The sequence below is a fragment of the Thamnophis sirtalis genome, unplaced genomic scaffold, assembly GCF_051295495.1.
Source record: "Thamnophis sirtalis isolate CommonGarterSnake01/CBP01778 unplaced genomic scaffold, rThaSir2_p1.2 scaffold_2, whole genome shotgun sequence".
Lineage (NCBI taxonomy): Eukaryota > Metazoa > Chordata > Lepidosauria > Squamata > Natricidae > Thamnophis > Thamnophis sirtalis.
In genome coordinates this window covers 104,887,734-104,915,487 of record NW_028261382.1, presented here as the reverse complement: position 1 = coordinate 104,915,487, position 27,754 = coordinate 104,887,734, and the positions used below count along the sequence as shown (strand labels likewise).

At 40.9% G+C, this 27,754-nt stretch overlaps 1 protein-coding gene across 10 annotated transcripts in view; it reads right to left on the bottom strand.

Moving 5' to 3' along the window:
* Positions 1-27,754, bottom strand: part of PTK2 (protein tyrosine kinase 2) — a 175,890-nt gene that overhangs the window by 116,439 nt on the left and 31,697 nt on the right. For 9 of the 10 annotated variants that reach the window (XM_087706643.1, XM_087706641.1, XM_087706644.1 and 6 more), the window contains 2 exons: positions 5,105-5,331; positions 2,157-2,323 (listed from right to left, as the gene is read on the bottom strand). In XM_087706643.1, coding sequence (XP_087562769.1) covers positions 2,157-2,323; positions 5,105-5,331 — 394 coding nt within the window. Of the gene's footprint in view, positions 1-2,152; positions 2,324-5,104; positions 5,332-27,754 lie in introns of those variants that run through there. The other variant, XM_087706650.1, reaches the window with a different exon arrangement.

Sequence of the window (27,754 nt, the reverse complement as noted above, 5' to 3'; positions counted from 1 at the left end):
TAACAGAGGTGAAGATGGTGCACCTATATATTTTTCCAAAGAAAAGTCTATAATGTAAAAAGGGAAATGTTAACGAGATATGGCCAGAAAGCAGCTATTATTAGCCCATTTCTTGTGTGTGTACCTAAGTCTGGTGTTCATTCCAACATATTACAAATCAGAGTCTTCTAGTTAACTGAGGAAAAGAAACTGAAAAAGTATTCATAAATGCCAGAAATAAGCCATCACATTTCCTGATTCTTGCTGGCATTACTAAGCCTCTTTTTATATGTTTGTAAGATTTCTTCCTTTAAAGAACGTTAAAGCCGTTTAGACAAGAATTCCAGTTAATATATGATTAGAATGCAGCAAAGCATTAAATTGAAACAGTCTTCCAGGATTCCTTTTTTTTTAAAAAAAAAATGCTAATTTAAACTTTTGCATGTGCTGTCATCTGATCCCAAACGCTTGCTTTATGGTATTAAGAAAAACCTGACAGCAACTTCTACATTATCCCCCCACTTTAAGACAGCAAGGCAGGCTGTACAGTTTTGATAAAGCATGAAGTGACACACTGGAAATATTTTGAATAATTTAACTCCGCCAACACCGCTGTCAGTGCGTTCCTAAGGGATTGTGTAGGACCTGATCACCTGAACATCAGATGTAACAGGATTGTTAAATAAATGCCTTCATTCCATAATGCATTAAGATCCGGAAGGCCCACTGAATACTTAGATGAAACTGTATATTTTTAGGTTTCATAGCTATATTTTTTACCAAAAAACACAACCCCCCCCCCAAAAAAAGATATATTGATATATTTAATACATTCAAGATGCTCAGTATTCAAAGGAGTTAGTGGCATTTTTTCCTCCAGAACTTAACACTCCAGATAAGTGTGGAGAGAATTATTTCAGAGGGGTTTTATTCTCAATCGATGACCCTTGCACCCAAAGCAGGCAAAGCCAGAACATGTGGTCATGTACCGCTTGTAAAATACATAATCTCCGAATAAATAAATCACCATATTAATCTTAAAGTACGTGCATGCTCTGTCTATTCCAGAAGACGATCCACAAGATGGCACACACGTTCACATTAAAAGAAGTAGTAGTTAGAAACACCTTACAACAGCTTAAGATAGACAGAGTGTCTGGGTATTTGGATGGGCTTAGAGAAGACAATTACATCCCCTCCTTGCTTTACACTTCCTGGTTTCTGCCTTTGTCTTATTCCATCCACTGCTCTTCATTCCACTCATGGACTTCCACATATTAGGAGTCTTTCCTCGTTGCCTTGTTGGCAGGATTAATGCAGAGCAGATAAGGAGGCCCATTTTTCCTGCTGTCAACCGCTGGAACAGCAGATAAGCCATTTGGGACACAACTTTGTATTTGGTGAGGCTGCCAGCCACTCTCCTATCCTTTTGCGGTTTGCATTTATCACCTTCCTATTTTGTTCTATTTTTTACCCTAATCTGTTAAGATGCAAGAAACCAGGAATCAGGGTAGAGTTCAAAAGCACTATGGCTTTATTCCATGCAACTTACAAACAAGAATCTGGTCTACTAATCATTATCTTCTTTTAAAATGACCCCATAATCTCTTGCGGGGTGAAGTCAGGGCAACTGAATGGAGTTGAGTGTTTACTGGCCGAATGCCCTTCCTGTCGCCAATGCAAAGCTTTGTTCAGCAGATATATTCTCATTGTCCCCAGAGAGAGAAATATCTACCTCTACCTAAGATCAAACTCAGTCTCCTATTGTAAGGTGAGAGCGCCACCTCTGGGCCACCGCACTACTCAAGAATCTGATCTACTAATGGTCAAGGCAAATTGGCCGCTTGACGTCAACAGGCTTCGAAAGGAGGTGGTGGGGAGGCTGGACTAAGGTTTCTTACGAGGCGCAGTGACTTCAAACTGATGATGTGTTTGACCCCATCCTCGGGCTCAGCCAGGTCAACTCCTACATCACCCTAAAAACAGATCTCCCTTTCTGTAGTTTTGCCAAAACAACCAGTATCACACCGTCTCTATTCCGAAGCAGCAGGAAGAAAGCCATCTCCTCGTAAACTTCATCGTGGTTATTTCAACCCATGAACAGGCTACGATGCAATTTATACACTCAGGCAATTAAATCCAATGTTTTGCATTTATAAGATGGAAATGAACCTTACTTCCATTCCTCTGGTGCATGTCCTAGTTCAAATTTCTCTCTCACGTTGGAGACCCCCATATCCGGATGCAGCCAATGAACTTCCTCGGACTGTAGGTGACTAAGTCGTAAACCAAAGCAGGCTACATTTTTTACTTTGTGACAGTCCACTATCTTTTGAATTATGCCCTAAAGGTGGGAGAGGGAAAAGAATAAAGTACTTAGTTTGACAGAAAACATGTTTTATAGTTTTTCTGAGCACCTCTCAAATGCATATTTTGATATAAAAGAGAATGATATAACATAATAAATGCTTTGCATAAATTGTGTCTGAATAAGATGGTTTAATAATGAAACATTAGCCGTAAACAGTCATACATGATCTTGCAAAAACCAAACGATATCACATGTTTACACTGGAAGATGCCTGAAATTTTAGTTCGTTGTCCAATATTAAATATTCTACCTCTGGCAAGTGAAGTGAATAAAAAGTATTAAGAAAGTATAGGTATTCTTCACAATGACTAGAATGACTAGAAGCCATGAGACAGAGGAAAAGGTAAGGAATTTCTACTGCAGCTTCATGCAGAAAAATGGTAGCTTTTACTCAGCTTGCAGTCAGTAGTTTTAGTAATTTTTTTATTTATTGAATTTATGTGCCACTCACTACCAAGCGATTCTGGGTGGTTTGGGGTGATATACAGATGTTCAAATTAATACTTGCTTGCCAAGTATGATGGCTCATAATAAAAGAGTTGGAAGGAACCTTAGAGGTCTTCTAGTCCAGTGTTGTGGTCCGCCAACGGATCTGGCAGCAGATTTGGACAGTGAGGAAGTTGGAGAGGAACCTGGGCCAGTCCTGAAGTCTAGGGAAGACTCTGACAAGTGCTCTGCATCGGAGGCAGAGAGGGGGGCAGAGCCTTATGCTAGTTATCAGCTGCATTCAGAGTCAGACATCAGTGAGGCACATGAACAGCTGGAGCCTGTTCCCAGTGTGCGCATGCGCAGAGTGGACAGACGAAGGGAATAGCTAAAGAACAGGGGTTGGCGTGGGAGTAAGGCCACAGGTGGATGATGAATGGCCCCTCCCAGAGGAAATAAAAGAGAAGCGACAGGGGAGTGGAGTTTGCAGGAGACAATTAGTTCACTTAATTGGTTCGTGACTCTCTAAGTCTCCTTGCCAAGTTTTGCAGATATCGGCCTGGCAGCTCTCCAAGCCAGATAAGGTCTGTGACTGTAAATCCTCCCTTGAAAGACTTTGCTGGATGTGAATGAGCAGAATTCACAGGAAATTAATAAAATGGGTTTTGGTCAGTTTGCTTCATGCTCTTGGGAAGCCTTTGTCAGAACATGCAGGGGTGTCAAATTCAATTCACTTTGAGATTGAGGGCTGCATCAGGGTTGTGTTTGACCTCGGGGGGCTGGGGTGGACGTGGCCAGGGTGGGTGTGTCCAGCTCGATATGATTCGTGTTGGGGGCGCTGGTGGCAGCCCAAGCGCTCTATCAGCGAAAACAGCCTTTCCGAGGCTGCAATGGCCTCCTGCAATCCTCTGCCAGTGAAAACGGAACTTGGGAGGACCACATATGAGTCAGCCCCATAGGCCGCATCCGGTCCCCACGCCTTGAGTTTGACACTCCTGTTCTAGTCCAATCCACTGCTCAGACAGGAAACCCCAAACCATTCCATGGGTGTTCAGAAAGAATCATCAAGTTAAGGACACCATACTACTACTGTATAAGGCTGGATTTCAGGACAATGTGATAGCTCTTTTGGAAACAATGCAGCTTTGCAAATTGTAGCTTTTTCCCAATGATCTGAGAAGCTGAACATACAATTTTTCAAAATTCTGCAATACCATAAAACAATAGCACAACCTTGACCTTTTCCTTAGAAAGAATTGTCCTGTAACTGATATTCTGCAATGCTTTTCCTACTGGTGGTCGCCAAAAAAAGAAGGATAATAAAATGTTTATTCACATATTTTTCTTATTAAATTTATATGCTGCCTATCTCTCCGACAGGGCAGTTCTGTTCAAAATGTTGAACTATGAGAAAAGAAGAAATGAGTTGAAATAAATGGTGTTTCAATATCATTTCTATGTGGTGCTTGTTTTCTAGCCTAGAAGATGCCAATATTAATCAGAGGGAGTTTTTTTTAAAAAAAGATGTTGCTTTTAAATTTAAAAATATATAAAATACTACTATCAGGTACTGTTTCACTATTCCTAAAAAGCAGAAGCTATTCATCATCTCCACATCTTCACTGTCAACCCTAAGGCAAATCGGTATGGTGTTCTAAGTTTGAATTTTTATATATAATCAAGTGTTGTTGCTACTTGCAAAGTCCTGTCCAACCCATCACGACCCTATGGGCAACTTTCCTCAAGGCCTTCCTGTCCTCTACCATCCCCCGGAGTCCATTTAAGCTCACGCAGACTCGCTTCGGTGACTCCATCCAGCCACCTCATTCTCTGTCATCCCCTTCTTCTTTTGCCCTCAATCTTTCCCAGTATTAGGCTCTTCTCCAGGGAGTCCTTCCTTCTCATTAGGTGGTCAAAGTATTGGAGTTTCCTCTTTAGGATCTGGCCTTCTAAAGAGCAGCCAGGGTTGATGTCCTCTAGGACTGACCGGTTGGATGGCCTTGCAGTCCAAGGGACTCGCAGGAATCTTCTCCAGCACCAGAGTTCAAAGGCCTCCATTCTTTGGCGTTCAGCCTTTCAACTTTTACAGCCATGGATTGCAACTGGGAAAACCATAGCATAATTAAGTGTAATCCCATGTTTTTCAAGGAGCAACTTTAGGACTTCAACTCTCATATCCTTCAAGTCTAAGAGTCCATGAAGAAAGAGAAACAACTAGAGCACTCAACATTTGTGTTACACAGCCAACAAAAGTTACTCGGCTTACCTTATGAGAATGGCTTCCACATCAGAATATCTAAAATGTTTGAAAACATGAAATCAACTCACCCAAACATCTGTGGCATCTCCATGTCGGATAATACTGGCCCACGTTGTTGGCTCACTGTTGCTTTCAAAATAATGGAAAACCTTCAGGACCCGTTCCATTGTCCCTGGAGAACGTTCCACCCCAGAACTGAGGTGTGTTTTTGTGCTTGAGCTTGGCGTGTGATTCAAGTTTGGGTCTAGATAAGCTGCTGCCATCGTTTTGCTAGATGCTAGGTATCTGTCATATTCTGAAATGGGAAGAAAACAAAGCACGCTCCTCAGTCTCACAAATCTCCAGAGCCATCTTAATTGAAACATACCGTTTATATTCTATAATAAATCAATATCTGCAAAGATTAGTTTCTATTCCTCATGAATAATGACTTTTTAAAATTAAACGGTAAATCTCATCATGCTCCACACTGAAATTTATACTTCGTTATTGCGCTACAATTTCCAAAGTCAGACTTTATTAGGACTGTGATGCACACATTTTAATGGCACGGTTGTCAAAGACAAAGCATTCCGGTGATCAGGGTATCTCGCCTTAACAAGAATGTTGAGGGGAGGGAAAAAATCAAAATAGAAATTACTACTCAAATGCATCTTGCTAGGTTAATCTAACCTTGCTTAGGTTACTTATATATTTATGAAATGTCGGTTTTATTGAACACAGTCTGGGTCTGCTTCAAAACAAGCACACATCAAAGATGTATATCTAGTTTTTAACACTAAGTCAAACCAAATGAGTAAACACACTTTCTTAATTTTAAAAGCCATTCAAAACAATCCAAAAATACATCTAATGCCAGCAGCCACTGCACAGTTCCCACTTCTAAAATCAAAGTCAGCAGTTAAAAGCTCCAGTGGTCAGAGACCAGGATATAATGGCTAGCAGATGGCATGCCACTTTAATTCTTGCAATTGGGGAGATGAGATTATCCTTTACTTAAAAAAAAAAAAAAGGAAATGAAGGAGAGGGAGGGAGGAAGGAAGGAAAGGAGTTAACTCTATAGAAAATTTAGTGGCACAAAAGTAGTTTAAAGCAGTGTTTCTCAACCTTGGCAACTTGAAGATGTCCGGACTTCAACTCCCAGAATTCCCCAGCCAGCATTCACTGGCTGGGGAATTCTGGGATTTGAAGTCCGGACATCTTCAAGTTGCCAAGGTTGAGAAACACTGCTTTAAAGGATCCATGTAGTCTGATCATCCCTATAGTACATCTCTGGTTCTACATGGAACTTAAAGCTAGCAGGGGTTGAGATAAGAGTTTCATGAGATAATAACAGCATATTGACCGCTGAGGTTCCCTGCTAGTCGTTTCCAAAGTAATTTCCAAATGCAACAGTGCAGAATATAAATGAAAACCTTGAAGAAAAGGCACAAGGAGTGGGAGAACTGCAAGGTTGCAGGAGCCTAATTAATACTGCTTTAACTGTCAGTATATTGACGCAACCTTCATCGACTTTACATAATGCCTTAAGCACTGTTCAAGAGAGGCATTGCAATTCTTTTTCCTTGAGGAAATTTCAGGAAAGTAGCTTCATCTGACTGAAGGTTAAGAAGAAAATGGATAGGCTGGATGATAGTTGCTGGATTTTTTTAAAAAAAAAACTTTATAAAATGTGAAAATTCAGGGAGGAATAGGTAGCATCAGGAAGTAACTTGTGGGTCAGGGGTCTTTGAAGATTTTTGAAGAAGCTCAAGACCTCCAGTCTTCTCTCCTACAAAATGAAGGTGGTCCTGCAAAAATTATCTTGATTTTTAAAAATGATTTTATAAAGAGAGGCTGCAGTCGAGTATAGAAATAAACCTTAGAAATAACACATTTTTTTTCCTTGGCGACTAATAAAATTATGTTGGAAGCTATACTGGTACTAGGTCCTCCTCCCCTCCCCCCCCGGTCCACTTCTCATGAGCATTTCTGTTAAAATTAAGATCAAGCAAAGGAAAAATGCCTCCAAGATAGTAAAGATTCAAGATCCTTATTATTTCTGTCACTGTTCCCACAGTCACCTCTACTGCAGTTAAGCTAGCTAGCTATGTTGTAATAACCCTGCCAAAAAACTAAAATGTAATTTAGCAGTTTAACAGCCTACATAGGATTGTCCAAGATCACATATTGCAGCTTTCAGGAAATTTGATATAATAAGAAACAAAACAAAACAAAAGAATATCCTGAAGAATGAAAGGCGACTGAATGAAAGGAATGAAAAGAATAATTTGACCAAATCTTAACTGTTCTCATTTGCACTAATTTCAAAATGCTTAACACAAGATATAATTAAAAAATCTGATCTTACTGAAATGTAGCTTTGACTCTTATAAATGGTTTCCATAAATCGTATCTGGAGTTAAATGCATTTGCCAAAATATAATGAACTGCCTTTATTTGCTTCAGTCTTAAACTTAACAACATTTGAAGCCTGCCTTTGCTTCCTTGTTTCGTTTACTGTCATAATAGATAATCAGAAAACTGTAAGCCCAAATCTGGGGGACCCAAGCCCCATGACTGGAGTGCACTGACGGCTAATCTGGGGGAGAGGGAAAGAGCATGGAAGTACTGCTTTACTAAGAAACATCAAGATGTGTGTCCAACATTGGCAACTTTAATACTAATAGACTTCAAGTCCCAGAATTCTCCAGCCAGAATTCTGAGACTTGAAGTTCATTAGTGTTAAAATTGCCGAGGTTGGACATCCCTGCTCCAAGAGATAAACCTATCCAGATGGTATATAGCCAAGATGGTGAACCTATGGCAGGTGTGCCAGCATCCTCTCTGATGGCATGCAAGCTGTCGCCTTAATTCAGCTCTGACCTGTATGTGCACGTGCCTCCAGCGGGCCAGCGGGCCTTTGGGTCTCTGTTGGGCATGCGCAAGGCATGTGGGGGGGGGTCGTGCGTGCATGCGCAAGGGTGGGTCGCATGTGTGAGATCACACATGAATGCATGGGGGCATGGGACGTACAAGGGGATCACGTGCACATGCGAGGGGGGGGTCACACGTGAATGCCGGGGGTGTCCAACTGGGAGTCTTCAACCTTGGCAACTGTAAGACTTGTGGAGTTCAACTCCCAGAATTCCTCAGCCAGCAAGCTGGTTGAGGAACTCTGGGAGATGAAGTCCACAAGTCTTAAAGTTGCCAAGGAGACCCTTGCCATATACCATTTCAGGCAAATGGCTGTCCAGTCACTTTTTGAAAGCCTCCAGTAATGGAGCACCCCAAACCTCTGAAGGCAAGCTGTTCCATTGGTTGATTGCTCTCACCGTTAGAAATCTCTTAGTTCTGGGTTGTTTCTGTCCTTAATTAGTTTCCAATCATTGTTTCTTGCCTTGTCTTTTGGTACTTTGGGAAATATTTTGAACCCCTCATCTTTGTAGGAGCCCCTCAAATATTGAAACAATCCTATCATGTCTCCCCTAGTCCTTCTTTTTCATTAGACCAAACATATCCAATTCCTGTAGCCGTTCTTTGTATGTTTAGTCTTTGTATGTTTAGTATGCTTAGAAGGAGCCGAGGTGGCGCAGTGGTTAAATGCAGCACTGCAGGCTACTTCAGCTGACTGCGGTTCAGCAGTTCGGCTGTTCAAATCCCACCAGGCTCAAGGTTGGCTCAGCCTTCCATCCTTCCAAGGTGGGTAAAATGAGCACCCAGATTGTTGTTGGGGGCAATATGCTGACTCTGTAAACCGCTTAGAGAGGGCTGAAAGCCCTATGAAGCGGTATATAAGTCTAACTATTGCTATAGTCTCCAACCCCCTCATCATTCTAGTTGCTCTTCTCTGCATTCTTTCCAGAATCTCAAGATCTTTTTTATATCGTTGGAGGAGAGATAAAGAATTGTTTCACCTTAGTTCCGGGGTGGTGGTGATATGATATGCCAGCAGAGTCAAGCTAGGTATTTTCTTAATTTTTGATAGGATGAGCCCAAAGTTTGCCATCACTTCTCTACTGGGAGAGTTACCTACACCAGGGGTCACCAACGTTTTGGACCTTAGGACCACTAAATTCATAATTTTAAATCCTGCGGACCACTAATATGATTTTTTTTAAAAGATAAGTAATATTTAGTGCAATATAAAAAATGCAAATAATTTTTCTGTGGACCACCAAAATTTCCTCATGGACCACCAGTGGTCCACAGACCACCATTTGGTGACCACTGACCTACAACCTCGACAGGATTTGTTTTATCTTTCTACTGAGAGAGTTTTCATCTCGAGTGAAACGGACTGAGTTAAACTCAACCCCCAATAGGAGAAAAAAGTAGGCAGGGACTAAGCAGGACTCCCAAAAACAGAGAATTAATATAGGTTGAACAATGATAGCTCTAGTAGTCAACTACATTAACCTAATTTCGTTTATTTTCTTCAGGGCAACTCAAATTGTTCCCTGAGGAATTGTCATCAATTTCTATTTTCAGGCTGTTCACACCCCCTTATTTATTTCTAATATCATTAACTGTTTCTTTGCCATCCCTTTATATACCTTTATATTAGATTTACTTCACAATTTATTTTGTCTAGAATTCTTTGAAGTTCAACATGCAATTCACATCAAGGAAAATTTTATGGAGATGCCACTTCCCCCCCCCCTCCCACACCCAAAAGGCTATTTCAATTTAGGGAGGGAAGGTCCCAAAACAAACACCACTCATATCCTATTTGTAACCAGCAACTACAATTAAGAGCAATGTCCTGTGAATGTAAATGCATCTTTTTTAAAAAGAAAATTCTCTTCTAACATCCAAAATGAAAATGTTTAAAGCTAGAATTTGGCAATCCATTAGACAAGCTCTTGAAGAAGCTTAAACACAAGGAAAAATCATTGTGTACGTCCCACTTGAGCTTTCAATTGTTGGTTTATTCAAATGTGGAGACCTGGCCCATAGAATTAGCAAGAGTTGGACTGAACAGATAACATCATCATATATCTACACTCACCCTCTGCTACAAAGAAAATTTGTTTTTAGATCAATCTATCAACAAGCTGATAAAAATGTAGGGATGACTACTGTACAGCTTAATTGTTTCAGTGAGTTTCTTCCAGGTATGGATAGATTTTAAATCCAAATCCCACCAAATTAATTGAAACATTTATGAAATGGCCAACCCACTCCTCCACACCCACGCACACAAAACACAAAAAGCACTTGGTACATCCTCTTCAGAAACAATGTTTTCTGTCCTATTTCATATCCTGGTCATCTACACATCTACTACCTTTTCCTATCTTCTCATGTAGGCATGGTAATGCTAATAACAGCATAATTTTCACAATTTGCAAGGCGGTAAGTGGCTGCATTTAGACAGCATACAGATGGAAATAATAGAATAATTCCACAACTGCGGAAATTGCCATCTGGTGCCTACTGTACTGATTCAATTTATTTCCGAGTTACTCAATGAGCTGCAGAAATAAATATTCAGGCCTCTATTAAAAAGGGCATCCTTGCATATTCAATGAAAGCATCATAGCCCTTAAGGGTCCTATAAGTAGAGACTGTTATGGCAGATTCCACCATTTAAAGCAGTGTTTCTCAACCTTGGCAACTTGAAGATGTCCGGACTTCAACTCCCAGAATTCCCCAATTCTGGGAGTTGAAGTCCGGACATCTTCAAGTTGCCAAGGTTGAGAATGACAGTTGGTCTTACCTGAACTGTTATTTTAAGAGATGTTTGCAGGATGGGCCAGAGGTGGTATTATCACAGCCAATTGGCCTCGAGACTGGGTTGAAGCTGAAGCCACGCCCCTGGGCTCCTCTCCTCTGACTCCAGTTTCAATGCAGTATGCGCTCCCCGAGATCCCGAAAACAAGTCACAAAGGAGACACCTCCACCCCCCCAATACTGTCTATCTAACCTAGAGTGGGAACTGGCCCATCCTGCAAACACCTCTTAAAATAACAGTTCAGGTAAGACCAACTGTCATTTTCCAGAGTGGGTTTGCAGGATGCAAACCTTGGATTGCTGGGAGGAGAAGAGAAAAAACAAAAAAGCAGGGACATAAGTAGCTCTATCGCATCAGAAGCTCCACACCATACCAAAGAGACTGTTAATGCAGGATAGCAACTATGCCCCTTTTTAAAAATCAAAACGCATCAGACGCTTTAAATAGAGGCTTGTGCTTCAGTTTACCTTATTTCTAATCTTGGATCTTCACTGTAAATACAAATGCAAGACGGGACAGTAAGTCACAGAAGAAGACACCCGTTTGAGGCAACAATTGTGCCAAGGAATCATTGCTGACAAAAAAAAAGCCCATGATATCCTGGCCCGGCTTGAAAGTTCTAAATTCGCAACATTGTGTATGTGTGCATGCGCGTTGTGTTGTACACAAATTCCCTTCTCTCATCTCTATGGGTTGTCTCCTTCCTCAGTCTTCAGAGGCCAGGGAGTTTGAGGGTTTTGCGCAGCGTCTTACCAATATTTGAGGGGCTGCCACAGAGTGGAAGGGGTCAAGGTATTTTCCAAAGCACCTCAAGGCCAGACAAGGAATAATGGATGGAAACAGAACAAGGAGGGATTCAACCTGGAAATAAGGAGGAATTTCCTGACAGTGAGAGCAATCAGCCGATGGAACAGAAGTTGCCTTCGGAAGTTGTGGGAGCTTCACCACGGGAGGCTTTCAAGAAGAGAACTGGACTGCCAGAAATGGTGTAGGGTCTCCTGCTTGGACGGGGGGTTGGACTAGATGACTTGCAAGGTCCCTTCCACCTCTGTTAATCTGTATGTGTATTCCTAGCCCTGCATTCTTCTGGACTATCAAGAGAGCTCTGAAGTTGCTCCTGGGATCTGTTGGAGCCACTGCACCAACTTAAGAGGTGCAGCCCTAAGCGGTTCTACTAGCAACTGAGCGGTTCTACTACCGCTTTGGCTTTCAATTTCCGTATTCATTCTAGGTCTTCCTTCAGGCCCTGGTACTTCCCCAGCTCCTCATAGTCCTTCCTGATGTTTGTATCATCTGGCACCACTGCATCTATCACCACTGTCTTCTGGTCTTTGTCCGCTCACACAATGTCTGGTTGGCTGCCCAGTGCAGGTAGTCCTCAACTTACAACAATCCATTTAGTGACAGTTCAAAAATCCAACAGCACTGAAAAATTACAACTATTTTTCACTCTTGCGACAAATTTATGTTGCAGCATCCCCTTGGTCATGGGATCAAAATTTGGCTGTTTTGCAACCGACTCATATTTATGATGGTTACAGTGTCTCATGGGTCACATGATCAGCTTTTGCCACCTTCAAACAAGCAAAGTCAATGGGGAAGCCAGATTCACTTAACAACTGGGTTACAGGTAGTCCTCGACTTACAACCGTTCATTTGTGACTGTTCAACAGTTACAACAAAAGGGACATTTTTCACAGCTGCATCTTCATGATCCTGTGATCAAAATTCAGGTGCTTGGCAACTGATTCGTACTTATGACAGTTACAGGGTCTCGAGGTCACACGATCCCCTTTTGCAACCTCTTGACAAGCGAAGTCAATGGGGAGGCCAGATTCACTTAACAACTGGGTTACGAACTTATCAACTGCAATGATTCCCTTAACAAGTGTTGCAGGAAAGGTCGTAAAATGGGGCATAACTCATTTTACAAATATTTCACAGCAACATAAATTTTGAGCTGAATTGTGGTCGTAAGTCGAGGACTACCTGTACCTGCCTATGCATCATCTGGATCGGAAAGTCCCATGAGATCTTTGCCCTCTCATTCTTCTATAGCAGGGGTGTCAAACTGGCAGCCCATGGATTGGATGCATCACATGCAGGCCACGCCCATTCCAGCTCCACGAAGGGCAAAAAACTGTCACGATACGTCTCGTGATGGCAACGTGACAGCGTGAGTTTGACACCCAGGTTCTATAGACTCTCCGATCAGGACTTGAGCAAGTCTAGCCCATGGACTGGGCAGATGTTCCTGTTCACAGTGCATGTGTGTGCGCGTCTGTGTACACATGTACAGGTGCGCATAAGGCAAGCATGTACTAAGTCTGTGATGGCGAACCTATGGCACGCGTGCCAGAAGTGGCACGCAGAGCCATCTCTCCAGGCATGCGAGCCATTGCCCATTGCTATTCCTGGTTCCAGCATGCTGGCCAGTTGGTCTTTACACGCACAGGAGCACCGGGAACCGGAAGAGCAGCCGCCTTGTGCAGATGTGCACTCTGGGAAGATTATCTTCTGCTTTCTGGCATGCGCAAAAGCACCAGTCAGCTAGTCTTTGCATGCACATATGCTCCAGAAACCAGAAGACCAGATTCCCGATGTGCATGTATACACCAGAAACCGGAAGATCTTCCCTTGCACGCATGCACACAGGATAGCTGCTCTTCCGGTTTCCGGCACACACGTGTGTGTGAAGATCAGCTGACCAGCACGCCGACACTCCCATTTTGCCACTCGGTGCCGAAAAGGTTCACCAACACTGTACTAAGTGAAAGTTTCCCAGCTATAAATGAAATCTTCACTGTAATTCAAAGATGATAACACAGCAAAACTCGGTGATTTAGAACTCCTGTCTTCTCCTAAATCACCCAGCCTCCCTACTCTCTCTTCCAGCATTTTCTCCTCTGCCACAAAAAACGCTTGCCTTACATTCATATATCTCCTGTTAGTAATCATGGCATGTTTACATTCTCCACACCCCTGCTTAAATAATTAGCCAATAATGGAATCTTGACAGTCTTTTACTGGATCATGTTTCATTGCAGCGGTGTGTACAAAAAACTGAAAGAGGAAACTGCAGTTGGTAAGAGAAGCTGAGCACAGATTAGCCCAAGGCATAATAGGCCAGATGTCTAACCCAGGTTTTGGGAGTGACAAATACCCTGGGCTGGTATCTCTTGATTTTTAAGCAGATATTGCACACTATTCTATGTTTGGCACACACATTCTGTTACCTATTAGTTGACATTTGGTATTTTCCACAACCAAGAATCTCAATTTCACACTTAACCTCCATAACAAATTAAGCATTTTGTACAAGCTGGAATGCATATTGCTTACTGTATTAAAATAAATCAAATGTTGACTGGCGGCTGTAACCAATTGCATGCTAAGACCAAATCACACCTGAAGTGGTAGGATGGCTGTTTTTGCCACTCTGCCTGATATTGGAAGATTGCACGAATCCTACAAAGCTTATCTCAACTAGAGAATGGGAAGAGCAAAGCCTTTTAAAAAGTATATACTCCATTGTTCTGTCAATTAACTGAAGTCCAAACAACAATACAGTAAAATTAAAAGTAATAAGATATATATGTACACCAGCAGCAAAAACTGAATCTGTATTCCAAGTGCCAGGCTGAATAAGAATATCCTTCCCTCCTAGGAGCAATTTAGAATCATGGTAATTCTATTTAATTTTTTTCTCAAAATTAATACCGAGAGACAAGTTTGGTCTAGTGGTTAAGGCACCAAGCTAAAAACCAGGAGACTGTGAGTTCTAGTCTTGCCTGCAAACCAATTAGTCCTGTCGCAACCAATAGACCAATTTTTTCAGTTAATCTGAAAAAAGCAGACCCGGCACTTGCAAAACAAAAAACAAAAACCCTAGGATGAATGTTCCTGAATTCATTCAAGAGTTATGCCAACAATCCAATTGTTTTTTATATTACATATCAATATGTAAAAATCAATATTTTTAATTATTTTGATTTGTATCGAATATACGTATTTCCTCCAATATGAAAGCAAATTACAGCATTACAATAGGGTGAGATGGGTGGCAAACAAATTTAATAAAATACTGTTTCCCTGAAAATAAGACCTATCCCAAAAATAAGACCTAGCGTGTTTTTCACATACAACTAATATAAGCCTTACCCCCCAAAATAAGCCCTACTTACGCACCTGTGCAGCCAGCGCCTGCCCACTCCATCTGGTTGCTCATGGTGTTATCGACACAAAGTGAGACAAGGCGAGGGGGTGGAGCTGCCCCACACGCCCTGCACCGGCTTATCTCAGGGCCCCCACAACCAGGCCATCCATGCCCCAACGACTGCCTTGCAGCGGCAGCACCAGTAACCATGTCCAGCAGGAACCCATGTGGACACTGGCCCACTTCTACTTGCTCGTGATAGCAACTAGGCAGGTGCTGTGGCCACAAGGTGAGACAGGTGTCAGAGCCTGGGCAGCCTGGCTGTGGGGGCCCTAGGTTTTAAGTCTGTGTGGGGCAACTCCATCCTCAACACTGGCATGCCACGTGGCCTCCTGCCTCACCGCGAGCAACAGAAGACAGTGAGCCTCCCGTACATGGCGGGGGGGAATAAGACATCCCCAAAAATAAGCCCTAGTACTTATTTCGTAGCCCAAAAGAAAATAAGACCCGATCTTATTTTTGGGAAAACACAGATAAATAAAATAAACATTAAGCAAAATAAAACAAATAGTAGATTATCCTTGTTTTCTTCTATATGATGCTGTACCTTGATTTAAAATTCTGAGTCCAGGGCATAATTAGAACATAATAACAGAGTTGGAAGCAGCACAGGGCATGCTCCTGTGTGTGGGACTAAAAAGGGATATAACCATGTTGATACCAGAATCTCCTACATCAATTTAGGTTCATTTGGGTTTACTAATGCTCACTATTAATTAGGATCAGAAACTTTTTCAGAGACTTCAGAGATAATCAACCAACCTGTTCTAGGGAAGCACTTGCATGAATGTTTTTTATTAAACCCAGGATTTTTTTTTTCTTTCACTATATTTATGTGTGTGCCCCTTGTTTTTGTCAATGTATATTCAATTTAAATATCATCTAACCTTAATGAGATCTTACAACCACTACTATATCATCTTAATGCAGATTTTTTATTTATAAGCAAATGATATAAAAATGAAAATAAGCTAATTAAATACTGCTCTAATTATTCCTACTAACAACATTAGCAAAACACACTTGGCCAATAAAAAATTCTAAATTCTAAACAGTAATTCTTATTATAGCCAGAGCTGAACGTCTGATAAATTGCTTCCTTACCTAATCAGACTATGAAGCCAGGATTTGAAAATGTTCTGCCTTTTCCAATCTATCAGTCCTAACTGGGTCAGAATTTAAAAAAAACCAGAAACTCTGCTTCCTCATCTTCTAAGTTAGTTTAGCTGATTTCATTGATATTAGGACAGCATTTAAAAGCATGTTTCTTATAAGCAATAAACTAGATCATTACATTTAAGTATTGCCACCATAAATCTTGATAATGTAATCAGCAATTTGAAGAAATATGTCACCTTTCTCCTTTTCCTTTATTATTAAAGTTTTCTTACTGTACGACCATATTGAAGTGACCAGGTTCTCAGGTCAAATTAACTTGCATTATAACTTCAAAGCAATTTTGCAACTGGAAATAAACATTAAAAACTCTCTAAGTGTTACTGGAGTTTCTAGATGGTAGTAGAATAAATTTCGTAAATATTAATCCAACAAAGTAATAACTTGGTGTCCGGTATTCTAGGACCAAGAAAGTAAATATTCCTGATATGAATTTGCTATGTATAAGGTTAACATTGCCACTATTGAACACAATTTTACCAGAAAACGATTACTAAAGCAGTAAGAAAAAGTGCCCAAGCTCCAGAGAAAAACTTTAAAACCTACCCAGGAAGTCCATTTATTTTAGAGAATTCACGATCAAATGCAGCTATAACCTTAAATTAACCATAATTACAATCAGAAAAGTTTGAATGATGCAAATCCAAAACCATGAATCTTCGGTTCTCCTTTTACTCTGCGCTGTAAAAGGTTAGGCTTCGTTTAGGCTTCTTAACTAATACTTCATCATGATTATAATACTATACTATTAAGCAAAAATCAAGAATAGAAAGAAGAGTGGAAGCTTGGACCCTACTTCCAGTGGAGGTAGTGGATCAGTCATCAGTAAACTGAGTTTAAACATGGGATAAGCACATGTCCATCATCTCACAATTTAAAAAAAAAAAATTCAAAAGGCAGACTAGATGGACCACTAGATTTTTCTCTGCAGTCAATTTTCTAGGTTTCTAGGTTTCTGTTTACATCTGTTAGTCACTTTGTTACTATGTCATGCATATGCCAAACGGCCTAGTTAAATACTGTGTATTCCTAAAAGCAAGCCAAAGGCATTGTAACTAAAACCAAGCCAGGAGCACGTTAATCATCGTTAGCTTTCATTTCAGGTTTAAAGATCAAATAATTGAAATGCAATTACTGCTACTAATAAAAACAGCATAATAGAGTTATGTATCAGCACAGAGGCCTTCGAAGGATGATAGCACACAAGCAAAGAATGGGGGGAAAAATAACAATTTCTCAGTACAGGTTTAGGTTTGATTTAGGACACAACTGGAGCCAGAATGTCTGTTAGAAGCCACTGCAGTCATAAATCAAGTCAGACCCGATTTTATGACAATCTTTATGGCAGTTGTTAAGCGGATCACCATAGCTGTTAAGCAAATCAAGCATATCAAGCATTCATTAAGCTAATTCAGCTTCTCCCATCGGCATCTTTTGCCAGTAATCGGCAATTACAATCACGGACTGCAGGAAGATGCACCCGTCATAAATGCGAGCCAGATACCCAGCACCTGAACTGCAATTACATGACCATGGATGTGGTCAGAAATACAGGTCAGAAATCCTTTTTTCCCAAGAACATCATAAATTTGAACCATCGTTAAACGAATATAGGTTTCCTCAACTTATGACCACAACTGAATCCAAAATTTCTGTTGCAAAGTGAAAACAGTTGTAAAGTTAATTTTGCCCCATTTTACGACCTGTCTTGCCATAGTTGTAAAGTGACTCACAACAGTTGTTAAGTTAGTAGCGCAGTTGTTTAGTGAATCTGGCTTCCCCATTGACTTTGGTTGAAAGGAGGTCGCAAAAGGGGATCGCATGACCCCTGGGACATGCAACGGTCATAAATAGGAGTCAGTTGTGAAGCATCTGAATTTTGATCAGGTGGCCATGGGGATGCTGCAACAGTTTTAAGTGTGAAAAATGCAGTCTTACCCTTCCTCCTGAAACTCAATTCTTTTCGTTTAAATCCTCTTTAATAATTTATTTTACAATTAGATGCTCATCTTGTCTCTAGGATCAATGTACTTATTTGTACATTGTAGCGATCTCCACATTTACATACAACCCACATTCGTTCAGCACTTAGCCATTCTTGACCTTGCTTAATATTCTTTTATCACACACATAAAATAAACTTTCATTTCCATTCAGCTGAGTGTTATGTTTTACCCAACTTTCATGGAACACATTGGGCAACAACGTATCTTAGTCCTCAACTTATAACAGTTCATTTAATGACCGTTCGACGTTACAACGGCACAGGAAAAAAAGTATTTTCACACTTATGACCATTGCAGTATCTCCACAGTCATGTGATTTACATTCTTGACAACTGTTTCATATTTATGACGGTTGCAGTATCCTGCGGTCATGCAATCCCCTTTTGGGACCTTCTGACAAGCAAAGTCAATGGGGAAGCCAGATTCACTTAACGACAATGTTATTAACTTAACAACTGCAGTGATTCCCTTAACCAACATGGCCAGAAAAGTAGTAATGTGGGACCAAACTCACACTTAGAAACATAAATATTAAGTTCAATTATGGTCGCAAGTCAAAGACTACCTGTACTTCTTTCAATATTCGTTTTCTGAAATAGAGTGTGCAGTGGTCACTACCACAACTAGAACAATAACATGTAAAAATTCTCCATTCCCTTTTTCATTCGTAGTAAACACTTTGCCAAGGTGCACAAACTCATTCCAGACAATACTTTTCCACCATTTATAGCATCCATAACCTTCCAATCATTCCTTTCATCTTTCATTTTTCATGACATGGCACCAATTTGGTCTGTGCTAGATTAAATTTCAATCCATATTCGTCCCTGAATCACACCATCTATCCAACATTTGCTGCAAATTGAATTTTCCGCCACAACATCATCTGCATTGAAAGCTATACAAGCCTTCACATCTCCAATCACACACTTTTATCATCAAAAAAACCTCGCTAAACCTCTATCCACACAGTAACAATCACCACATAAGCAAATCAAATCCATATTTTAGCATTTGTCTACTTAAGTCCTGTACAAGAGCAGGCTTGTCATTTTTCAACCTTCTCCAAGTTTATTACTTCCTTTTTCAGTCATTTTTCTTGGCACGAACATTTGTGCACACCTCTCAACATATCAGTACAATTCCTATACAAATCTCTAAAAGCTCCTGTCATTTCCTCCCACCTCTTTCATCCTACATGAATAGCAATAGCACTTGGATTTATATACCGCTTCATAGTGCTTTACAGCTCTCTCTAAGCGGTTTACAGAGTCAGCAAATGCAGAATAGGCAAAATATAACTTGATTTACAATTCTCCAGAAGAAAGTGTCATTTTGATTACCCTTGAAACATTCCTTTTTAACCAAATGATACTATGAAGCTAAAGATAAACAAATTGAGTTCTGGTAGACCAAACTGCAAGAGATAAAAAACCCTGGAAATAGTATTTATTTTGATTGCGTTAATTCGACCAATACATGCTATATGCATTGCAGACGGCTTGATGGCTTGATTGATAAAAGAGGACATTAACAAATGTGACCTTGCTTTGATAAGTTATAACGTTTTACCGCATAAAAACAGAAGCTGATGCCCCCAAATAGGAGAGACCCAAAAAGTAGCAATGCTTGTAATCATAAATATATGTTAAACAAATTATAGAGACAACAAATTTGCAGAGAAAGCATTGTTTCTACATGGAATACAAATAAATTCCATCTCTTTTAATATAATTGAATATAATATTATTTTTAAAGGTTGCTGTGTTCTTCACAATTCTAAAACAACTTTCTCTTTCAAAAAGGCTGACAAGAGAGTTTTAGGGATACTATTTCATGCCAAAGATCCTCCCTATATTGACCTTTGTTTTGCTCAGTTTCTAGCCTCAGCTTGTCTACACCAGAAAAAATCCTACAGGCAACTACAGGTAATAGTCAACTTAAGACCACAATGGAGGCCAAAATTTTGGCTGTTAAGTGAGACATTTGTTAAGTATCTTTTGCCCCATTTTATAACCTTCCTTGCCTCAGATGTTAAGGGAATCGCTGCAATTGTTAAATTAGTAACATTCACCTGTCATTTAGTGAATCCGGCTTCCCCCTTCTGAGGAGGTCACAAAAGTGAATCAAATGACCTTGGGACACAGCAGCGGTCATAAATATGAACCAGTTGCCAAGCCTCTGAATTTTGATCACATGATTATGGGGGTGCTGAAAAGCTCGTAACTATGCAAAACAGTCGCATGTCACTTTTCTCAGTACCATCCTCACTGAACTCAGCGTGTAGTCCTCACTCAACTCACGCACTCACGGACTCAACGTGTAGTCCTCAATGGAACTGCATCTACATGGAAGGAATATGCAGTGGAGTACCCCAAGGCTCTGTTTTAGGCCCAGTACTCTTCAACATCGTCATCAATGATTTGGATGAGGGAATAAATGGGGAACTCATCAAATTTGCAGTTGACACCAAGCTGGCAGGAATAGCCAACACTCCAGAAGACAGGCTAAAGATACAGAAGGATCTTGATGAACTTGAACATTGGGCACTATCTAATGAAATGAAATTCAATGGTGAAAAGAGTAAGGTTCTACATTTAGGCAACAAAAACGAAATGCACAGGTACAGTATAGTTGGTAGCTTGCTCAACAGTAGTAACTGTGAGAGGGATCTTGGTCCTAGTGGACAACCATTTAAATATCAGTCAGAAGTGTGCAGCAGCTGCCAAAAAATCCTACACAGTTCTAGGCTACATAAACAGAGGGATAGAATCAAGATCACGTGAAATGTTATTACCATTTGTTATAAGGCCTTGGTAAGGCCACACTAATCAAGGAGAGAAACTAATCAAGGAGAGAAGCAACTTAGAACTTCCGAGGTCAATAAAATGAGGATCCAGATTGTTGGGGACCATATGCTGACATTTGGTAAACTGCCCATAGAGTGCTGTAAAGCCCTATGGGGCAGTATACAGGTAGTTTGTTTAGTGACTGTCCAAAATTACAACGGCACTGAAAAAAGTGACTTATGTTCATTTTTCATACTAACGACATTGTAGCATCCCCCATAATCACATTATCAAAATTCAGACGCTTCACCATTGACTCATATTTATGACCGTTGCAGTGTCCTGGGGTCATGTGATCCCCTTTTACAGCCTCCTTTCAAGCACAGTCAATGGAAAAGCCAGATTCACTTAACAACTGGTTACTAACTTATCAACTGCAGTGACTGACTTAACAACTGTGGCAATAAGGGTCATAAAATGGGACAAAACTCATTTAACAAATGATGCGCTTAACAACAGAAAATTTGGGCTCAATTGTGATCATAAGTCGAGGATTACCTGTATAAGTGCTGTTGCTATTTCAAAAGCCTTGGAACATGAAGCATTTGATTTCATTTCCCCAAACCAAACCTATCAAGTTCTACTGAATACGAAACATTCAAACCAGATGAAGAAGCATGAGAGAAGAACACAAAAAGACCACACACCACATCAATTTTACACTACTCACTATCGCTCTGCACATCAACATGAAACTGACCCCAATTCACACGGTAGGGTAGGAAGATACATAAAAAGCCTAGGTTGTGAACAGACCTTATGTACAGTTTACACAGACCTACGGGTTAAATCATGGATGAATATAGTTTTAGAAACCAAACTTCTAAAATTTTCATTTAATGGCTGTATTCTAGGCTTCCTGTCTTGGTTAGCTCCCTGCTAAAGAACAATTAATAAGAACCAAGTCAACAATTCGACAGAATTGGTTTTTATACAAACCTTTTCAAAGGGGCTGCACAACAATTCAGATTCCAAGGGGGAAAGTGATTCAGAACACTTGTGGGCAACACATACATCACACCTGTCAGCAATTCCTTACAGAAGTGTTTGATTCAAGGAGGTGCTGACAGTTACAACATGTGTGCTCAAACATACTAAATAGGAGACAGAAGCACTGGCTATGTTCGCCCCCTTGATTTGACCAAAAGGTATTTTAAAAGGCAGGATTAAAAGACAGTAGTAACCATAACTCCAAATCCTATTTTTCCCTTCAAATCCGAATGGTTATATAGTCCTAATAATTACTAGCTAATGGAGAGGTTAGTATTTGAGCAAAAGACCTCTAGGAAAAGTCAAAAAATACATCCTGAAAAAAGGAAATGGCAGGCCACCATATTGTTGTCAAGAAATCTCCACAGAAGTATATAAATGGTTGCGGGTGGGTGGGGGGCCAACCAGTGCTCGGAGCTACCAGTTCGGGCGAACCGGTCCGAACCGGTAGCAGCCCACCACTGCAACTAATGTCCTGTCTACAACCTTTCCTTTTTAGGGATGGTTGTTGAAAAGGTAGTCAAAAATAACTGTACAACACTAGCACTGTTTAAAATAGCAATAGCAATAGCTATTAGACTTATATACCGCTTCATAGGGCTTTCAGCCCTCTCTAAGCGGTTTACAGAGTCAGCATATTGCCCCCAACAACAATCCGGGTCCTCATTTTATCCACCTCGGAAGGATGGAAGGCTGAGTCAACCCTGAGTCAGTGAGATTTGAACAGCCGAACTGCAGAACTGCAGTCAGCTGTGGTAGCCTGCAGTGCTGCATTTAACCACTGCGCCACCTCGGCTCTATAATGTGTGTACGTGTGTGTGTGTGTGTGTGTGTGTGTGTGTGTTTGTGTGTGTGTTATTTTTACCTTTTTTTCATGGCAAGTAGAATGCCAGGACAATTACACTGTATTCAATATATTTATATGTAAACAATAAAAATATATTTTTTTTAAAAAAAGAAAAGCTGGCCAGTCTGCAGTTGATGAGAACTCTGGGTTATCTAGACCCATTTCAGTTAGGTTTCTAACCAGGATTTAGTACAGAAACCACCTTGGACACACCTGTGGCTGGCCCGTGGTAGAGCCAGGGTGGAAGTGTTACATACAGTCTTGTGCTGCTTGATCTCTCAGTGGCTTTCAATGGTGTCAATCATGGAATTTTCCTGGGCTGGCATTGGGGATCAGGGACGCAATTTTACAGCGGTTTACTTTCTCCCTCTTAAGCCAGTTTCAGATACTATTGGTCAGAAGAGGAGAGTTACTCCCTAGCTTGCTTCTTTGTTGGGTGCCACAAGGCCAGAGGTGGGTTCCTACCAGTTCGCACCAGTTCGGTAGAACCGGTTCGTCAAATCTACCGAACCGGTTAGAAGAGGTTCCACCAGAAAGCAGACCATACCTACAGAAGAGGTTCCAAAATTTTTTGAAACCCATCACTGACACACACACACACACACACATACACACACAGACTCACACAGAGAGAGAAAGAGAAAGAAAGGAAGAAAAAATAAAGAAAAAAAGAAAAAAGAAAGAAAAAGTGAGAGATGAAAGAAAAAAAAGGAAAAAGGGCAGAGAGACAAAAGGAAAGAGAGAGAGAGAGAGAGAGAGAGAGAGAGAGAGAGAGAGAGAGAGAGAGAAGAAGAAAGAAAGAAAGAAAGAAAGAAAGAAAGAAAGAAAGAAAGAAACACATGGCCGGCAACCCACTCACACCAGGTCACATGGCCGGCAACCCACTCCCACAAAGGAGGCCACACCCACAGAGTAGGTTCAAAAAATTTTTTTGAAACCCACCATTGCACAAGGCTCAACTCTCTCTCAAGAGAAACACATATTTGCTGAGCTTATTCACCAGTTTGGAGTTGGGTCTCATTACTATACTAGTGGTACCCAAAGTATACACTTCTTACAAATAGAAGTGAGAAAACAAGCCGTTCTGGCTAAAACTGAAGCCTCTGTAATACCTAGGAGCCGTAGTGATGCAGTGGTTAGAGTGCAGTATTGCAGACTGACTCTGCCCACTGCCAGGAGTTCAGTCCTGACCAGGTCAAGGTTGACTCAGCCTTCCATCCTACTGAGGTCAGTAAAATGAGGACCCAGATTGTTGGTGGCAATAGCCTAACTCTGTAAACTGTTTAGAGAGGGCTGTAAAGCACTATGAAATGGTGCATAAACCTAAGTGCTATTGCTAAATGTGTCCCCTCTAGTGCACTTCTCCCTAATATTTTGCAAGACTTCACTTATATGTTAGTTCCAGTTACCTCTCATAACTTCCCAATGAATGTCTGGTATATGTACAGCACACTAATGTGCTTCTTAAATTAAAAATGCGCAGGAAGGAAGGAAGGAAGGAGTTTCTAAATCCACAAATGCAGGTGGAGACTGTCATCCTACAGATGAGCAAACAGAAACAGTACCTGAGTGCTCAGACTTACCAGTTTTGCATTTATTCAACTTTACATCTTTCTAGTTGAAAAATAACAGAGTAATTTGTAGTATTTTAAACTAGCATTTGAGAAAACCAAAATGCAATCATTAATTTTTTGCCATGGTTTCTTGTTCAATTCAGGCAGAGAACAAACAAATCACGAGGAGTTTGTTCATTTAGCCATTCAATCAATCAAGCTGTTATCAATGTAATAGTTTTTTAAAAGACTAAAGCTAATCACAACAGTGGAATAAGCAATGCATATCCAGATTTTTATCTGGACAGGCTAGTAAATTACTTTTTAAGGGCACTTTTTACTGTGTAAAATAACAAAATATCCTTAACCAAATAAAGATTTATTACTCATGTTAAAATAAAGATCTTTTCAAAAAACTGTTTGATTTCTAATTATAATAGTTCAGGGTTTCCCAACTGGAACATGATGCAGAAAGGTGAACTTCAACTTTCACATTTCTGAGAAATGACATTGCTGATTGCAGAAATCTCGAAAATTTTGTTTTTTCTTTCTTTCTTCATTTAGATTCATGAGCAGCTAACAATTATTAAGAACATCCATCAAGATTCTCAGTCACCCAGGTCATGGTTGCTCTGAAGGTGCTTTTTCAAAAGACAACTGGATTTTATTTTTTCCTTGAAGATTCACTTCTTATCCAAGAAATTTCTTCCGTTCTGCCTGAATGGTAGAGGATGGAAGGATTTATATTCCTTGAAACCATCTGGTCATTAGCACTCTGAGACTCAATGAGGCCACTTAGAGCAATGATGGCTAACTTTTGTGTCTCCCTGCAGCCTTCTGGGACCAAAAATGAGGCACAGGAGGGGCACCCCCCCCCTGTGCATGCACACACGACCACCACATGCATCCCGCCCCCCCACACCACACATGCACGGCAGAGACCCGGAAATCAGCTGTCCACGGGGTGGTGCACGGGCATGCGTGGTGTAGCTGAGCTGGGGCGATGGTTTACGTGCCGGCAGAGAGGGCTCCATGTGCCACCTGTGGCACGCATGCCATAGGTTTGCCATCACTGACTTGGAGGTTTATCTGTGCCCTCAGAGTCACCCAAACAGCGCAAATGTGTATGGAACCTTCTTGGAACTGCTGAAAGGACTGTCATAAATAGGAGATAGACGGTGTCATATTCCTCCCCCTCTGTAACAACCAGATGACTACAAGAAATATAAATCCCTCCATCCTCCACATTTCAGCCAGAACTGAAGTAGCTTGTTGGATGAGAAATGAAGCATCTTCAAGGACAAACAAAGTCCATTTGCCTTTTGAAAAAGCACCTTTGGGACAATAATTAAGAACAGCATTTTAAAAAAAACAAGCAACAACAACAAACATATAAATTGCAACCAAGGTAAAAGCAAACTCATCATATCTCCTCATCCCCAGGCCCAGTGACCTTACAAAATGGTGACAGGGTTGAGGATAATTTTTTCCTTGAGGGCGGAATGATATTCTGAATAGCAAAAACCATGAGAGAAAAGATGAGTTTGCTGGGCCTTTCTCCAAAGATGAGACCAAGAGAGCATGCCTCTTCTGCCAGAACTACCTGGGGGACAGGTAGATATAATTGGGGAGAGACAGTCTCTCAAATTACCTGACCCCATGTCATGAAGGTCTTTATAGGTCAGAATCAGCACCTTGAACTGAACCCAGAAGCATACTGGCAGTCAGTGCAGCTCATGGGACAGAGATGTGACATGCACTGAGCGTGGAGCACACCTAAGTGCTTGCTCTTCTTGAGCATAACCTGTAACAAATCTGTCTCACTTTACTGAGGTTGAGAGTACATATTTAGGCTGGGCATCATTTTAGATTGCTGCACGATCTCAGTACATATTGGGATAATTCTAAAGTACAGCAAACATCCAGGAAAAAAATGCATTAACAGATTATCTGAAAATGCTAATTCTTCCAGCACAGAAAGAGAATGAGCTTATAGTATTCAGTAAATGCATGATATAATACTGAGGAAAAAGTGTGGCATAGCGATTTGAAGCAGGGAGAACTAGGTCATCAAGTCACCTTGGAAAAATAATTATCTCTCACCTTAAACTACTTTGAGAAAGAGTTATGAAAACAGTAGTAGAGGATGAGGAGCAAGGATCTAGTTCCCTAGAGGAAGCAGAGGATAAAAATGAAACAACTCTGACAGATCTCAGACTGTTCTGTCCCTCGGACTGCTATCCAAGATCCCTGCCCAAGTATGATGCTGTTGAACTTAGTGTCCAAATCCTAATTCCTGTAGCAGAGACCGGATACTCCACTGTGTCTATTTCTACTTGCCCCGAAGGTAAGGCAAGGAAAAGTTCTAACATTGCTTCCTTCGGGGGGGAAGTTTCCCACTTTCAGAGGAGAAAAGGTTGCGGGAACCCTTGGGAAGCCTTGATGGGCACTCACTGGCCTCTGAAGGAAGTCAGGGCTGGAACCAAGAAGGGTCTCTCTCTTGCAAAGGGGCAGTGATATCACCGCTTTCCTATAGCTCTGCTCTTGGAGAAAGTGAGGAGGAGAGATGCCCACTATAAAACGTCCTACCAGGACCTAAAATTGGAATACGTTAAATTTATACGCCACCACATTGGGGCACACTTGATGAATAATTACACACTGGGGAGTTAAATAGGTCTTCAGTGGGCTTCCTCATCATTAACCTCCAATTATGTTGCAAAGTAAGCACTGCCATATTCTTGCTGTCTGTTGGCATGGGAAAAGATAATGCTTGGACAACTGTCCGGGGGGGGGGAGGGGAGACTACAAACTGTTCCCACTTCACCTGATCGTCATCCCAGAGAAGTCTTCCGGCTATTTTTCAGCCTAAAATTAACGCTACCATCATCTTTGCCTTAGATTTTACCCAAAAAGAAACAAGACATTGATACTTCACTATTAACTAGGACATGAATGTACTTTTATAGAACGGAGTGTTTAGTTATCTTAAGTTCAGTAAGAAATATCTGGGCAACAGCATGCAGCCAAGTTTTTGCACCACTTCAGTTTCAAGTCAGCTTTGAATCATCCTCTCCTCGGTGAAAAGCAAGTCTCAGGTTTATTCCTCTTCAGAGGCAGCCATGCAGTTCATTCTGCACCAACTACAACCTACTCGCCAACTTTCGAGTCAAGTAGTTTGCATAGCCTGCCCCCAAATATAATTTAAAAAGTCTTTATTAAAGGATATTGAAATATATGGAAAATCCATTAGGTGAATCAGGGTTGTTTTCTTAATGAAGTCATGAAGTGAACAATAATTCCCATTCATTGGCTCTCTACGCTGAAGACAGAAAAATTGTTTCTAATCATAAGGTGAGTGGGGG